A 16357-nucleotide genomic window follows, 5' to 3' on the forward strand; every position below is an offset into this window, starting at 1 on the left:
CGTGCGCACGCGTTTTGCTGGAGTCCATCTGTTGTTGCGTGTTGGCCCGAGGCGGCGCGCGCGCGCGGGCCGGCCGGCCGGCCGGCAAACAAAGCGCGAGATACGAGCGAGAGAGAGCCCCGCGGCCGTCCCAGATGGAGGCGCAACTCGGCGGATCGCATCAGTCCGCTCGCTCGCTTCGCGGCGCGTCCAATTGTGCGGGAGGGCGGATCACCTGAGCCTCGACATTCTCGCTGAGGCGCGAACATTTGCCGCTTCTTTGACTCGTGCGAGAGGAACTTTCGGAGTCCGATGAGCTCAAGAGGGAGGACGGGAAAGGCCAAATACAGTCATACAGTCATTTTGCCTCAAAATGCACTATCACTCGTAGATGCCCAATCCGTTTGCATGGCAGCCAAGTGTTCAACTCGACTTTGCATTTTGTTGTTTTCAAGAGCTACGCGAATCGTTGCGTTTTCACCCGAAGCCGCCGCGCCGGCCTTTAGCCCACCGCCACGTCAAAAAGGATCGTACGACAACGGCAGCCAGCGAGTGCGTTCGGGTCACGATGAATGTCGGTCCACCGCGGAGTCCCGTCTGGGCAAAAAGGCACCGATTTCAGCACGGCGTCAGTAGAACTGTTGATCTCGGTCCACAACATGTTACAAAGACCCCTGAGACCTCTTCATTTAAAAGAAAAAAATAGGCTGAATCCGTCTCCTTCGGCACATCATCAAGAGGAAAAGCGCGGTGTTTATTTTTAGGACTTTTGGAACGCCGTCCCCGGGCGGTCCTCGGGGGACCGACGCGGCCCGAACGACAACAGATGGCGCCCGGCGGCTCGGGGACCTCCGCCACGCTCGCGAGCGTTCGTCCGGCGAGCTGGCGGCGAAAAAAGGCCTACGCGCTCATCGAGACGGGAGCGACAGCTGCCCGATCGGGACCGGCGCTTAAAACGTCAAATTTGATGACGGGAAACACTTTTGCGTGACGGGTTTTGTTTCTTGCCGTTCGTCAATGACAATGCCGCTAATTGGGAACAAACAACAGGGTTATTTTTAGCATGAGCGGTCCTCAAATGCTACGTGGGCACTGACAAGTGGGATTTCAGAGCCACTTTTAGGTTGATTCCTTTATCGGGCAAATGATTATTTTGACCCTTTTTACTATTTATAGAGTGATTTGAAATTTTTTGATGATGAATCCTGATTTGTTAGAAATACATAAAATGAACAATTCACAAATGGAGAGGGAAAAAAAAGTACTAGACACACTGATGATGGTCCATCTAAAGTTGTTCAAAAATGAATGAAATGGATATTTGACAAAAATAAATCATGACCACTTAAGACCCTTCCTGTTGATTTTGACATGGAGTCATTTCCTTCTTTATAATGCGTGACGTCGTAAATAGACAAGAGCTGCTCTTGACTGCGTGGCAACCAATTTAGTATATCCCACCTACTGCCCATAGCGAGCCGGGGCAGGATCCAGTACCCCTGTATAAGCGGCATGCAGTTCCGATCATTTCATTGCCCGCCATTGACGACGATAAACGTCCGATTCATTTCAATCGGCCGCAACGCTCGTGCCGAAAGAGCCGACGCCGTTGCCAGAGGAAGCCAAGCGTGTTTACCCAACTTGGGCAGCGAGTAGCCCACTCGGAAGACGTCCTGGTAGAAGCCCAGAAGACGCTCGGTGATGCGGAGCGAGTAGTCGCCCGCGCCGCTCGCGATGGCGTCCGGTCGGGCGTACAACCGGATCTGTGGGAGGAAAACCAAAAAAAGGAAAAATGAAAAAAAAAAAACAACCCAAAAAAATCACAACAACAGAGACGACGAGTCAGTGGCGCCACCAGCGGGTGGCCAAGGCCCCCCCTATAAATTTGTTGGCCACCCCGCTTGCCAGTATATCGTTAGATTGTTGTAGCATCAGTTGTGCATTTGAACCCAAATGCACAGCCATTTACTGCAATAGTATAATGAAAACCTGAAATGATGGCTTTTAGTTTTGCTGTGCCACCCCAAGATTTGAAGTGGCCCCATCTGGCCACTCCTATGAAAAATTTCTGGAGGCGCCACTGCGACGAGTGCGCGTTGATGGCGACCGTCGCCGGGGCAACCGTTCAAACGCCAATCTGGCCTTTTTTGGGGGAAGAATCCTGAGCGGCGCAAACGCCGGTGCGCCGGCGATTGGCCGCGGCTGGCCGGGTGCCGCGTCCACTTTCTGATGGAGGTTTTGCTGACGTAATCTCTCCTGATACTCAAAGCGCAGGCGGCTTTTCAGTCTCTACTCTTATGCGCAGATTGACGATGAGACAAAAGAAAAATTCCCCGAAATCCATGTTTTCACACGGTGGTCAAACTTGGAGGGAGGGTGCCCCTTGACCGGAGGACGAACCGGCTCGAAAATGATCGAAAGAGGATAAAAATCTGACGCCGTCGTTGTCTTCTCGACCGCCAGGCGCGCAGGGACGCCTCGATATTGTGGACAGTAAATAAATGGGGAGGTGACTCACCGCCACCCCGCCGTCGCTGCGCGTCTCTCGATACGTGAAGTTGCAGACGGCCCAGGCCAAGTAGTACGTGGACATGCGCGGCGTGCGCGCGAAGCGCCGGCGCGTCCAGCCGTCCTCGTCCTCCTCGGTGGCCAGCGGCGGCATGTTGGCCAGGGACGCGTACTGCGGGTCGTGACGCAGGCTCAAGGAGAAGGTGGCCTTGAACGCCGGCTCGTCGAAGCACGGGAAGGCTTTGCGGGCGTGCGTCGGGCTGAACTGGGTCACTGCCAGGTACCTAAAAAACACACGATTGTCTATTTTATATGACATTTGGCATGTCAAGTGGTGCCCCCCCCAAGACGGCATTATTTGATCAGTCCTGTTGTTGTTTGCAGGATTACAGAATTGGTCATGTTATTGATTCCAGGATTATTGGAGCAGATGCATTTTTGTTTGAAACAGGATTATGCACCCAGTTGAAATGTTTGCAGGATTATCTGATGATCCATTTCCTTTCATTTGCAAGAATGTTGCCTGAGGGTAGCGGACGGGAAGTACCTGCTGCGCGCACACACACACACACACACACACACACACACACAGAAGATCATGACTCAACAATTTTGCTGCCATCTTTGAATTGTATAGCCGAGCGCGTCTAGTTTTACAAAGGAAGCGAACGAAAGCGCCGAGTCGTCACTTTTGCGGCAAAACGCAGCGCTGGCGGGGTCGCCTTTCGGAGAACTCTCGACAAAGACCGACGATGTGTCGAGTCACGCGCACACAAACAAACAATGAGTTGGGACGGGGGGAATCATTGTTAGCTATGAAAAGCCATTTTGGAAATGAAGGAAATGCAAATGTCACGTGACCTGATGTCGTTGACTCAAAACCAGTCAACGACATCAAGTCATGTGACATTCGCATCCGACGTGCACGCGCATCCTAATTCACCTCCGGCACCGACACCTTTAAGAGAATGACAATCACGTTAGCTCGTGACTTGATGCACGTTTCCGCATCCTGCTAAGCCTTCAAAGTAACGCACGCGCGCGCGCACACACACACGATAGGAGTCCCCGCGTGTTGATTTTTGCTAGGACGAGCCTTTTGAACGGATGACCGGGTATGTGTGTTTACGCTCGTATTGATCAAGTATTGATCAGTGAAAGCGGTCGGCAGGGAACAGCAAAGCAAATGAGGGAAAACAAACGGGGAAACATCACAGCTCAGCAGATCCACTGGGCCATTTTATTTACAATCGTGTATGGATGCATATCCACTTTATTTTTCAGGCAACTCTAGTTAGTATCTACAGCGTATAAACTCCATTGTATTCAGACAAAGCTCAGAGTCTGCTACTTCCATCTCACCTACTACCACATACGGCAACTAGCTATAAGTAGTAGTGTTAAAAGCTCAACTCGACATTATTTACCGAAGGGTGGGAGGGCATAAGTTTAATAACCGATATGATAGGAAGGGGGAATTTTTGGGGTCTGGACTGCCATTGAGGGCACTAGACATCCAATCCATTGGGAGCTGTAGGGCTGGCAACGATCCAACGAAGGGTTTTTATGTCTCTTTTTTGAATCAACTCAGGAACAATGCTAACATTGCTGCCAAGACACAAAAAGCGGTGAAAAGATTGGGAAATTGTTCAAATTGGACACGTGAGAACGTGTGTGCAAGAGGGAGAGAGAGTTAATCAATGTTTCGGATGTCAAGTCTGACCTTTTCTCGCGGAAACCACCTGCTGCCGCACCACTCGGCGTCTCACTGTGCATGTGCGCAAGAGGCCAAAATGCATCTGAAACACAGCGGTACGTTTTTGAGATGACGTACCGTCTTTCGCCGTAGAGCGCGTAGGAGCTCCTGAAGAAGCCCAGCAGCTCGTCCTCGATGGCGGCGTCGAAGGTGACGTTGAGGCGGTACGTCTGCGAGGCTGTGAGTTCTCGGTGCAGGACCAACACCAGCATCTGGTTGGCCGGGAACAGGAAGTGGCGCTGCACGTGGATGGATCCACTCCCCGGACGACCGCCCGTCAGCGACACGCTCGACACCTGCGGACACAAACGCCAAACGGGACAAAGCTTCTCTTAGGTTAGAAAGCTTTACATCGGATGACCAAGTGCATTGAGAGCGACTTTCTCCTGATACTTTCACTCGGGACTTTCGCACTCTAATTACTGAAGACCACAATCTTTGAAATTTGGGAGTAAAACCTTCACTCGGGACTGGAACAATTCTGACATTGGGACTAAAACGTTTCTTCTGTAGGGACTAGAACCTAAGACGGCGGTCTACGACAACAGCCCTCCCGAACAGCGTGGGCCCCTCGGCGTCCTCGGGGCTTGTCGGCCCGATGCGTTGGCGCGGCCTCGGGCGCCTCTGAGCCGGCCGAGCTTAACGTCAAGCTAATGAAGGTGAGACTGACGCTTTGTGGGCCTCCGGCGGGGAAGCCCCAAAATAAACGCACGCACACGTGGCCTATCGTCCGATTGGGTGACGGCGGAAGGGGGCGTGCCTCGTGCTCATAATGTGACGCGAAAACGCCGAGCGAGCGCTCCGGCGCCCCTCGCGGTCAAGGAGAGGCTCGGCGCAAACGCGGACTAAAACACGACCACAAACTTGACGGTGCGGAAATGCCGTCGAGCGGGATGTCGAACTCGGGCGTCCGGGCGCGTACCTCGAGTCTGTCGGCGTGCAGCACCACAAATCTGGTGGCGTTGACGCACTCCAAGTCGATGCTGACGTCTCCCGAGAAGGTGAAGTTGTCCATGTAGACGGCCACGTTAAGGTCGTAGTGGCGCGGACGCAACGAGCCCGGCAGTCGGCTCCTCAGCCAGGGTCGCGACCCCTCTTCGTCCTCCTCGGCGGCGGTCGCCCGATCCCCTCTTTCGCCGCTCGCCCGGTCGGCGCCCCTCTGTCCTGGCGCCGGCGCCTCCTCCTCCTCGGGTCCCCCGCACTCCTCGAAACGGACGCCCAGCGCCACGGCCACGGCGGTGACCGCGACGAGCGTCAGGAGGGATAAGGCGAAGGCCGCCGCCGCCAGTCGGCGGCGGACGTTCGCCGAGCGCTCCGCGCGCGGGCGCCCGCCGCCCGCGGACGTCGGCCACTGCTCGGACATCCCGCGCCCGTTGCGCGCGACGCCCGCCGTCGGGTCGCTCAGGCCCGCGAGCCGAACTTTGTCGCCGGCGATGGTCCCGATGACATTGGAGTAAGTGGCCACAAAACAAGAAGTGGAGTAAGTCTAGCTTCGAGGCTACTTGAGCTTCAATGAGTGTTTAAATCTGAAAATACACGAATATGCAAATGAGCCTCCCAAATGCAAACGACCCGCAGCGCATAGTCACGTGCTTCCAAAGAGATGATTCAAAGTAAATGGCATGAGCAGACAGCTGGCAACTTTAAAAAAAGAAAAATCCTCAAACATATTTTTGTCGGCGCTAATTGATGATCGGAAGCCAAAGGGTTCCCTGACTTTGCTGAGTCGACGTTCGTCTTCTGCTCAAGTCCTCCGACGGTCGGGGGAGGGAAAAAAAAATCAGAAAAGAAAAAAAGGGCCGGGAAATCTGTCACGCAGGAAGCTTCGATCGGAACCGAACAATCACCCCGAGACGAGTGAGCGCGTTCGGCGCCAGCGGCGGGCGGGCGGGCGAGCGGGAGCGTGTGCGGACCGCGACGTGATGACGACGCCGTCCGGAGCCGCCGAACCTCCTCAACTTGTGAGCCTGCCGCGCTGCTGCGCGCACATCCTCGCGCGGGAGGATGAAGAAGATGATGATGAGGAGGAGGAGGAGGAGGAGGAGGAGGAGGAGGGAGGAGGAAGAAGAAGAAGAGGAGGAGGTTCGGTCTTGTGTGCGGTCCCTGCACAAATATGAATGATGGCGCATTTGATCATTTACTCGAATAAGTTATCGTTTGAAACTTTTGAACGTAAGCCAATGGAACTGCATCACGTGACCCGCTAACTGCAAAGCATCCCTGTCATTCATGTGATGATCGACAGCCAATCGGCAGAGCACAAAGAAAATCAAGTGTTTCGGCACCATTGACGGCACTAGACGTCCAATCCTTTCCTTTCATCAAGCAATCCACTTTGACTAAAAACTTATCCAAGCCCTTCTTTGATGTGACACATTAAATTTTTGTTATTAAATACGAAATATATGTACATTTCATAGTGGCAACGTAATAATTTCATGTTGACATTCAGAACTCAAAACCAACGTGTTTCATTTGAATTGGGACCGCCCATTGCGCATGTGCAAAGCAACGCGCGCTCAGCATCACTTCATCCCCATCTGGACTTGCTTTTTCACCGACAACTTCTTCGGGGTTATATACTTTACAGCTCAAAGGTGCTGTAATCCCACTCTCTGGTGAGTACGCGATGATGTCATATTTTTAAAAGCTTGCTGTGAAAAGACGGTGAGACAAATTTCACCGTCAGTGAAGTCGACATTGCGGGCTTGCTAGCTAGCTAGCTAGCTTGCTAAACTACACGAGGGAGAGTTTATATACATTGTGCGATGCGACAAATGGCAAATCGGCACTGTTGCACCTTGCGTAATCTATTATATCGTGTGTAACTGTGCATTTATATTTTGTATATGATTTTCTGTTTGTTCTTTAGCGTTTGACTTAAATTGGTTTTCTTTGTTCAGTCATCTGCTGCTGAGGATGGAGAAAGGGACATCGCCACCACAGTCAGTCAGTCAATCAGAAGAAATGGTCATGAGGAGCCAGAGGACGTGGGAATTGGGATTGAGGGCATATGGATAGGCTGACTGGACTCAAAGAAATTTCAGTGTTATTCAGGTTCTGTTTTGTACTTCTGCATGTGTTTTGTCCATATATATATTGAATATGTGTTTGCAGGCGTTACATATTGGACTTTATGGTAAAGTTTCATGTTTATTTGGAGCTGGTTATACCATGCCTTAGCCTTTGCAAATATTGTACTTGTATTATTGTTGTACTAGTACTCGTGCTTCTTTGTCTGAACCACTTTTGAAGTCAGCAGATTACTTCTCTAAATGTGGCTGTCTTCATCATAGAGGAAAAAAAACGTAAGCGAATGTTTTTCATCATTTTGATGAGTTCCATGTTGACGATAGGTATACTGTAAATTGGGCTGCGTTTTTGTTTTAAATAAAAACTGACCAGATTTTGTGTTCTGTCTGATATGAGGGTCAAATGAAGTATGAAAAAAATATTTTAGACTATATTAGTTAAACGAATGTAAATAAGTTGAAGCCAGTTAAAGTACTCATTTTATTTTGGCTGTATTTGATAAAAATGAGTTTGATTTAATCATATTACAAGGAGGGACTTAGTTTGAGCTGGGGCTACATCAATTTAATGGATGGAAATCCTGCCCAAAATTTATTTGTGTTCATCCAATGAGTTATTTGTTTCAGTGGAGTGACACACTGTTGTGTGGGTGTACCTGTGTTTCTGCGGCCAATGAGAGGGCCGCTTCAGCCGAGCGGATCAAGGTGCGAGACGGCGAGCGGAGTGCGCGGTCGGGAGCAGGCCGAGCACACGGCAGGCCACGTGCATGTCATGTGCATCACTGCATGGCTGCCATGTGGGGGTGTGCTGTGCATGTTCAAAGTGTGTGTAACCTATCTCTGTGTATGCTGTTGAATAAAAGTCAATCAATTGCTTGGTCATTTAAACGCAGGTGTTCCTTTACATTCAGCCTTCTACATTGATATTTTCATCATGTGACAGCTGTGTGTGAGACGCTGATTAAATGCGCTATTTTTTTTCATTGCCTTTACACTTGGTGGAATTAGTAGCGCATGTGCACACCGTCAGCACGTAAAGGGGAGCTGCAGAGTTGTCTGGGTGCAGCAGGGAGCGCTATTCTTCAGCCGATTAGCGGGCAGACATGTACAGCCATCGATGTCTCTGATGAACATTTCGCAGTTTTTTGCTGTTGTTTTGTTCAAAGCGTAATCACGCACACACAAAAGAAGAGGGATAATCAAATGATGCGGAATAATTAGCAGCGAGCGCCTCGCTAAGTTCTTCTTTGTGTTTTCGCCACCAAAACGGCACTCGGGTAAGCTAATTAGCTGACGGGCTGAGCTAAGCGCGTTCAGGCAAAATGGCGTGGTCGGATCGCGGCGATGGCCAATTGACGCACGGGAGGCGAATGAGGTTTTTCCACACGAGGAAAAACTAGAAAGTCAACACGACTGACACGAAAAAATAAACAGAGAAGAAAGAACTGAGAAATAAAGTCGAAGTGACTCAGGTTGCCAAATGATAAATAAAGAGGCCCGCCTGCCCGCGGCGGCCAGGTCATCAGCGAAGCTTTCGCTCCGCAAATTGCGTCGTAACTCATTGTCGGCGCGCCCCGCCTCAACGACACCCGCGATACCCCAAACGCAACTGGAAAGTCGCCCGTCCCTCGGAGCTAAACGCTCGGCTCTTTGTGCCCCGCCGCCACCGTCTCCGAGGCAACCGGCGGTCGACCGGATGGACGTTTGCGTCGCCGTGACGACGAGCTGAGTGACTCCAACCATCAAATGGTAAATGGTGTTATACTTATATAGCGCTTTAAGCGCTCGCGTGCGAGAGACGGTGCCGTCGTTAACCGATGGCCCGCGCCGACATTTTTGTACGAGCCGTTGTTTGTTCAGGTTGCACATCAGCAAAAGGGACGGATGTGGAAAAAAACTTCTCACACTTGCATAGACAAACAGTATACACACACAAACACGCTGCATTATTAGCCTACTTATGCTTCGTCCCCGTGCTAGCTGGATAACGCTAATGACGCGGGATGGATGAATAAGGCCGGCGAACCCGGGGGGGGGGGGTCTGGGGCGCATACCGACGTATTGCTACGACTAACGGAGAGAGTGACGGCGGGCGCGTTTTACGAGCGCTCGTGATGTCGGCGTGGCGCCGGGCTCCGCATCTGCGCTAATGTGCTTTACTGCTTTGATTGTTTTTATTGGCGCCGTTAGGCTATTGCGCGTTGGAAACACACACGCCATGTGACCTCCTCCAGGGAAGCCAAATCAAATGTTTTTTATTCCGGCAGCCAAACCACAATAACTTTAATCGCTTTATTTACGCTCAGTGCGAGCATTTACAATATGCGGGCGCTCGTTTGAAGCGAGCGCCGGGGGAGCGGTGGGCTACACTAAACAACTAGTGGCGTCCGTGAGCTCATATTGTTGGCCAAATTTATTTCTTTTGATTTTACCCGAGTAAATCTGTTACAAGCCAAAGTACCCCAACATTTTCACTCACATGAATATATGGCTTGTAGAAAACTGACAATCCTCCGGATATAAACATCAGTGGCACGGATTCTCTGGTATGAATCGGATGTCTGTTATCGGACGTCTATGGTTTTGAGGTGGCATTAACCCTAACCCCAACCCTAACCCTAACCCTCTTCCCACCAACTAAACCGAGGCCAAGTCCACAACTGTCAATGGGAAGAAAGTTCAATTCAATTCAATTTTATTTGTATAGCCCTGGATCACAACAACGTTTTCTCAAAGGGCTTTGTAGAGGCAATATGATACACAATCAGAAACAGCAAATGAAAGCATCCGCCACACAAACACACCAAGTTGCAGCGGCAGGTAGCACAAAACCAACTTTTAACGCTTGCTACAAAAACATACCTGAAACGAATCACCTAAGAATTGCCAATGCGAAACACGCGTGAGAGTAACGAGCCCGCGGTTGGGGTGGGGGGGTGACGTTCCGTTCAAAAGACAGGCACCGGTACAGTAAGCGCGTCTCACGTCCTTGCGGAAGGTCACGCACGTACGGCTGCTTTTATAGAGCCGGCTGGGGACGCACGCACGATGACGAGTGCGTCTCTTCTTTTGTCTCACGAGCAGACTTGTGTTGAAACGGCGTGTTTGCGCAGTCCCGGCTTTCCTGAATGTCACCGCAAGGTCTACTACACACGCGCGCACTCGGTCAATGTGCGTCTTTCTGCCTGTTGCATCAGTGGTCCAACATAGGAACTTGTGAAATGTCACGAAATTCCTAGCGAGCGAGCGTATCGGTGCACGTTTTTTTGTTTTGACATATTTTTGGCAGTGTGTGCGCGCCACACACCATTTTTTCCTCATCAACTACTGTCAGGCAATTTTATGATACATTGCGTGTATGCGTCATTGTCAGCCTGCAAAGTCGGATAAGAGGAAAATGAAGTGGCAGAGAATGACGTTGTTTGCTGGTGATGGATATTTGAATGCGAGATCAACGTCGGGTGGGATTCACGGGATTATAAAACGGCAACTTGTGCACACGCACACAGGACGCGAACAAGGACCGTGAATTGTATACGGTAATTGGGGGGCAAATGTTTATTCTGGCGTTTGCCCCGGTCGCAGGAGTCTTTGAGTATGGTTTCATTGCCTGTCTACGTGTTTGTGATGTTTTCATCCATATCTCCAAAACCCGATGAGTTAGGACGCCTGTATCTGACTAGATACCAAAAATACGCGAGCCGGGCGGGCCCAGCTGCCTTCACCGCCGCCATCTGAGCCTTCACGCCCCGGCGCGCCAGCCTCGGGCGGGCCGAGTCCTTCTGGCCGCGCCTGCGACCCCCGCGGCTGACCGCGCGCACGAGGAGCAACGCGCGCTTTGCGTGTGCGTCTTCTTGCTTTCGTCCGCCCGTGTGCCTCGTTTGAGATACAGAATGAAGCGTTGCGGGTAAACAAAGAATTTGACTGATAGCCGCTGCTATTTTAGGACAACGAGCTGGCCCCCGCGTGTGGCCTGCAGGTATCAAACGGCGTCAGGCCTCATTAAACAGCCACACACAAGTAATACTCCTCCGCCTGGCTTGTGGTTTTTTTCACCACTCGATCATTTTCTTCTTCTTTGGACCGAAACCTCATTACACACAGAGGTGGAGCCTTTAGTGTATGTGTGTCGCACTGACCTAATCAAGATCCATAGGTGGCGCTCGGCTCGGCCTGGCCTCTTGCATTTCAAGTGCGCGGTGGGCGGAAGCTTCAGCAGCAACACAAGACAGCCAACATTATTAGGAGATATTGAACATACACGCAGGAAAAAAAAAGACTGACTTGCAAAAATACACGGCAATTGCCAAAATAGACAAGAAAAATGCTCACACTAAAACAAAATATGGGACGCCTCATTGACAGGCCCGTGAACAGTCACCCTTTATTTATTTTATTTTTTTGTATGGGAAAAGTGATTTGTTGTTGTTGTCACTAAAATCAAATTTACCCAAAACAGAATGAATTGGGTTCATATTTGAGTTATATAAGCACATGGAAAAATAATTATCAGCAATGTATTTGTAATACAAAATATACTAGAATTAAATCGGTCCTGCTGCTAAATAAAATTTAAAAAACGCTTAAGGTCCTGAGCCTTTATGTAAGGTAAAGTCTCAGGTAAAGTCCATCCTTGCATGATCTTCCGCTTGCTCTGGGGTCGGGTCGCGGGGGAAGCAGCAGAAAATAGGGAAGCCCAGACTTCCCTCTCCCCAGCCACTTCAACCAGCTCCTCCGGCGGGATCCCAAGGCGTTCCCAGGCCAGTCTAGAGACATAGTCTCTCCAGCGTGTCCCCGGGCCTCCCGCCGGTGGGACATGCCCGGAACACCTCTCCATAGAGGCGTCCAGGAGGGATCCGAACCAGATGCCCGAGCCACCTCAGCTGGCTCCTCTCAACGCGGAGGAGTAGCGGCTCAACGCCGAGTCCCTTCCGGATGACCGAGCTTCTCACCCCATCTCTAAGGGAGAGCCCGGACACCCTGCGAAGGAAACTCATCTCGGCCGCCCGTATCCGGGATCTTGTTCTTTCGGTCACGACCCACAGCTCGTGACCATGAGGGGAGGAACGTAGATCGACCGGTAAATCGAGAGCTTTGCCTTTCGGCTCAGCTCCTTCTTCACCACTACGGACCGGTGCGGCGTCCGCATTACTGCAGACGCCGCACCAATCCGCCTGTCCATCTCTCGCTCCCTCCTACCCTCACTCGCGAACAAGACACCAAGATACTTGAACTCCTCCACTTGGGGCAGGATCTCATCCCCGACCCGGAGAGGGCACTCCACTCTTTTCCGACTGAGGACCGTGGTCTCGGATTTGGAGGTGCTGATCTTCATCCCAACCGCGAACCGTTCCAGTGAGAGTTGGAGGTCACGGCTTGATGAAGCCAACAGCACCACATCATCTGCAAAAAGCAGAGATTCAATGCTGAGGTCACCAAACCGGACCCCCTCAACGCTTCGACTGCGCCTAGAAATCCTGTCCATAAAAGTTATGAACAGAATCGGTGACGAAGGGCAGCCTTGGCAGAGTCCAACCCTCACTGGGAACGAATTCGACTTACTGCCGGCAATGCGGACCAAACTCTGACACCGGTCGTACAAGGACCGAACAGCCCGTACCGAGGGGCTCGGTACGGCGTACTCCCGGAGTACCCCCCACAGGACTCCCCGAGGCACACGGTCGAACGCCTTCTCCAGACCCACAAAACACATGTAGACTGGTTGGGCAAACTCCCGTGCACCCTCGAGGACCCTGCAGAGGGTGTAGAGCTGGTCCACTGTTCCACGGCCAGGAGGAAAACCACTCTGCTCCTCCTGAATCCGAAATTCGACTTCCCGACGGAACCTCCTCATCAACACCCCTGAATAGACTTTACCAGGGAGGCTGAGGAGTGTGATCCCTCTATAATTGGAACACACCCTCCGGTCCTCCTTCTTAAAAAGGGGAACCACCACCCCGGTCTGCCATTCCAGAGGCACTGTCTCAGATGTCCACGCGATGTTGTAGAGGCGTGTCAGCCACGACAGCCCTACAACATCCAGAGCCTTTAGGAACTCCGGGCAGATCTCATCTACCCTAGGGGCCTTGCCACCGAGGAGCTTTCCAACCGCCTCAGTGACTTCGACCCGAGAGATCGAAGAGCCCACCTCGGAGTCTCCAGACTCCGCTTCCTCAAAGGAAGGCATGTCGGTGGAATTGAGGAGGGCTTCGAAGTATTCTCCCCACCGACTCACGACGTCCCGAGTCGAGATCAGCGGTACGCCATCTTCACTATACACAGTGTTAATGGTGCACTGCTTTCCTCTCCTCAGACGCCGAATGGTGGACCAGAATTTCCTCAAAGCCTTCCGGAAGTGGTTTTCCATGGCCTCGCCGAACTTCATCCCATGTCCCGACTTTTTGCCTCGGTGACCGCCGAAGCCGCAGTCCACGTCGCCAGCCGGTACCTGTCAGCTGCCTCCGGAGTCCCACGGGCCAAAAAGGCCCGATAGGCCTCCTTCTTCAGCTTGAACGACAGGCACCAACTACCTTAGGGTCCGTTCGGCCGCCTCAACAATGGAGGTGCGGAACATGGCCCTCTCGGACTCGATGTCCCCAACCTCACCTGGGACAAGTTCTGCCGGAGGTGTGTGTTGAAGCTCTTTCTAACAGGGAATTCTGCCAGACGGTCCCAGCAGACCCTCACAATACATTTGGGCCTGCCAGGTCTGGCCAGCATCTTCCCCCGCCATCGGAGCAACACACCACCAGGTGGTGTTTAGTTGACAGCTCCGCCCCTCTCTTCACCCGAGTGTCCAAAACATGCGGCCGCAAGTCCGATGACACGGTTACAAAGTCGATCATCGAACTGCAGCCTCGGGTGTCCTGGTGCCAAGTGCACATATGGACACTCCTACGTTTGAACACGGTGTTCGTTATGGACAAACCGTGATGAGCACAGAAGTCCTATAACAGAACACCACTCAGGTTCTGATCGGGGGTGCCGTTCCTCCCAATCACGCCCCTCCAGGTCTCACTGTCATTGCCCACATGAGCGTTGAAGTCCCCCAGGAGAACGAGGGAGTCCCCAGAGGGGGAGCTCTCCAGCACCCTCCAAGGACTCAAAAAGTGTGGGTACTCTGAGCTGCTGTTCAGTGCATAAGCGCAAACAACAGTCAGAACCCGTCCCCCCCAGCCGAAGGCGAAGGGAGCCTACCCTCTCGTCTACCGGGGTAAACCCCAACGTACAGGCGCCGAGCCAGGGGCAATAAGTATGCCCGCAACTGCTTGGCGCCTCTCATCGTGGGCAACTCCAGAGTGTAAGAGAGTCCAACCCCTCTCGAGAGGATTGGTACCAGAACCCAAGCTGTGTGCGGAGGAGAGTCCGACTATATCTAGTCGGAAGTTCCCTGCCTTACACACCAGCTCGGGTTCCTTCCCTGCCAGACAGGTGACATTCCATGTCCCAAGAGTTAGCTTCTGCAGCTGGGGGTCGGACGGCCAAGGCCCCCGCCTTTGGCTGCCGCCCAACTCTGCGCACCCGACCCCTTTGGCCCCTCCCACAGGTGGTGAGCCCATGGAAAGGGAAACCCATGTTACCTTTTCGGGCCCCATGAAGACAGGCCCGGCCACCAGTCGCTTGCCTTCGAGCCCCACCTCCAGGCCTGGCTCCAGAAGGGGGCCCCGGTAATCCGCGTCCGGGCAAGGGAAACTCGAGTCCATTTAAATTAATCATCATAAGCTGTCTTCTGAGGGTCTAAGGGACTCTCAGGTAAAGTTTCTTTTTTATCTGGAATTTACATGCATTCCAAGTCACCTTAGCAATCACAATTTCTCAAATGATCATTCCGAATATAATGAATTTGACAGAACACAAAAATATTAGGGATGTTCCAATCGCCCATTTTTTGCACTAAACATGTGACAATATTTACAGTACTTCCTCTTCCACCTATTCTGGGAGTGTTTTGGAGCTTCAAACACTGTTACTTTTTAGTGCTTAGAAATGTCAAAAAATGATCAATGAAAACCCAAATCCTTTCCGCCAGATTCCGATCCTCTGAAAAACGGCGTGATCGGATCCCTGAAAAATATCATACAATTCGAGGAAATGGAGTACACGTGCAGAGAAGAACAAGAAAACTATCAACAGTTTGAACATGCTTTTTACTCTCGCTTCACTCAAACGTCTGATCGACCACGACCAATGAGATGACTGGGATTCGGTATTGTCATTGTTCCGTCAGCTCGTTGGTCAAACAGCAGGACAGGCGGGGGAATGCCTTTCCCAGCATATTCTTGTAAAGCACCGTAGTAGTATTCGTTCCTTCCACAAACAAGACACTATTTCCCAGTTTGATGAGCATCAGGGACAAATCGCGTACTTTTCTTTCTGAATACCGGACGATTGCGTTTTTCAAAGGACAGTTGGCAACCCGAAGCAAATACACAAATCCAAAAGGGAAATCAAGACATGACAAGCACCTTAACCTGTTTTCAGGAGAAGCTAAACTTATCTTGTGAATGTTCACAGTGAGTTCTTGCACGAAGCGACCTCGTCTGAGCAGAGTAAACATGGCTAAAATCACATTGTGTGTGTGTCGAGCGTCAGTCTTCCGGGTGCGTGGCGCTCGTTAGCCAAAATTGTCCACCTGTCCAGTGAGTGCTTGTTGCAACTGAGGAAATGGGACAGATACAAGAGGGATGAAGGATGACCAATACCAATAACTGTTGAATTTGATCTGGAGGAATAAAAGAATAATAACAACAACACAATCCCATTTTGCCCCATCTTGGAAGCGCAGTCTCTTTGAACCATATTTTGAAATCACGTGTCACAAGTTGGTTTAGGCAGTTTCTTTAGAAAAGTACCGTGAACCGGACGTAGGTTTTCAGTTGAATAACGCAGTATTGTTAGGACGGAACGACCCTGCTGTTGAAATGGACCACCCAACCTGTAGAAATAATGACCATTTGTATTTTGGCGCCCTCTCGTGGCTCGAATGAAGACCGACGGGTACACCGAGTACCGGAGAAAGTGAGCGCGCCAAACGTTCTACTGGCTGACATTGACGTCGATGGACGTCCGAGCCATTCGAACT

At 51.5% G+C, this 16357-nt stretch overlaps 1 protein-coding gene across 3 annotated transcripts in view; it reads right to left on the reverse strand.

The window, feature by feature from the left end:
- LOC130928241 (thyrotropin-releasing hormone-degrading ectoenzyme) overlaps window positions 1–15820 on the reverse strand; it is a 28401-nt gene extending 12581 nt beyond the window's left edge. Inside the window, exons 1-6 of one of the 3 annotated variants that reach the window (XM_057854630.1) lie at window positions 15741–15820; window positions 11415–11485; window positions 5166–5769; window positions 4322–4539; window positions 2498–2771; window positions 1616–1742 (exon numbers count right to left, since the gene is read on the reverse strand). In XM_057854630.1, the coding sequence (XP_057710613.1) occupies window positions 1616–1742; window positions 2498–2771; window positions 4322–4539; window positions 5166–5606 (1060 nt within the window). In that variant the 5' untranslated portion in view covers window positions 5607–5769; window positions 11415–11485; window positions 15741–15820. Of the gene's footprint in view, window positions 1–1615; window positions 1743–2497; window positions 2772–4321; window positions 4540–5165; window positions 6257–11414; window positions 11486–15740 lie in introns of those variants that run through there. The other 2 variants (XM_057854631.1, XM_057854629.1) reach the window with 2 other exon arrangements.
- Window positions 15821–16357: the final 537 nt, after the last annotated feature.

This window comes from Corythoichthys intestinalis, chromosome 13 (genome assembly GCF_030265065.1).
Source record: "Corythoichthys intestinalis isolate RoL2023-P3 chromosome 13, ASM3026506v1, whole genome shotgun sequence".
Taxonomy (NCBI): domain Eukaryota; kingdom Metazoa; phylum Chordata; class Actinopteri; order Syngnathiformes; family Syngnathidae; genus Corythoichthys; species Corythoichthys intestinalis.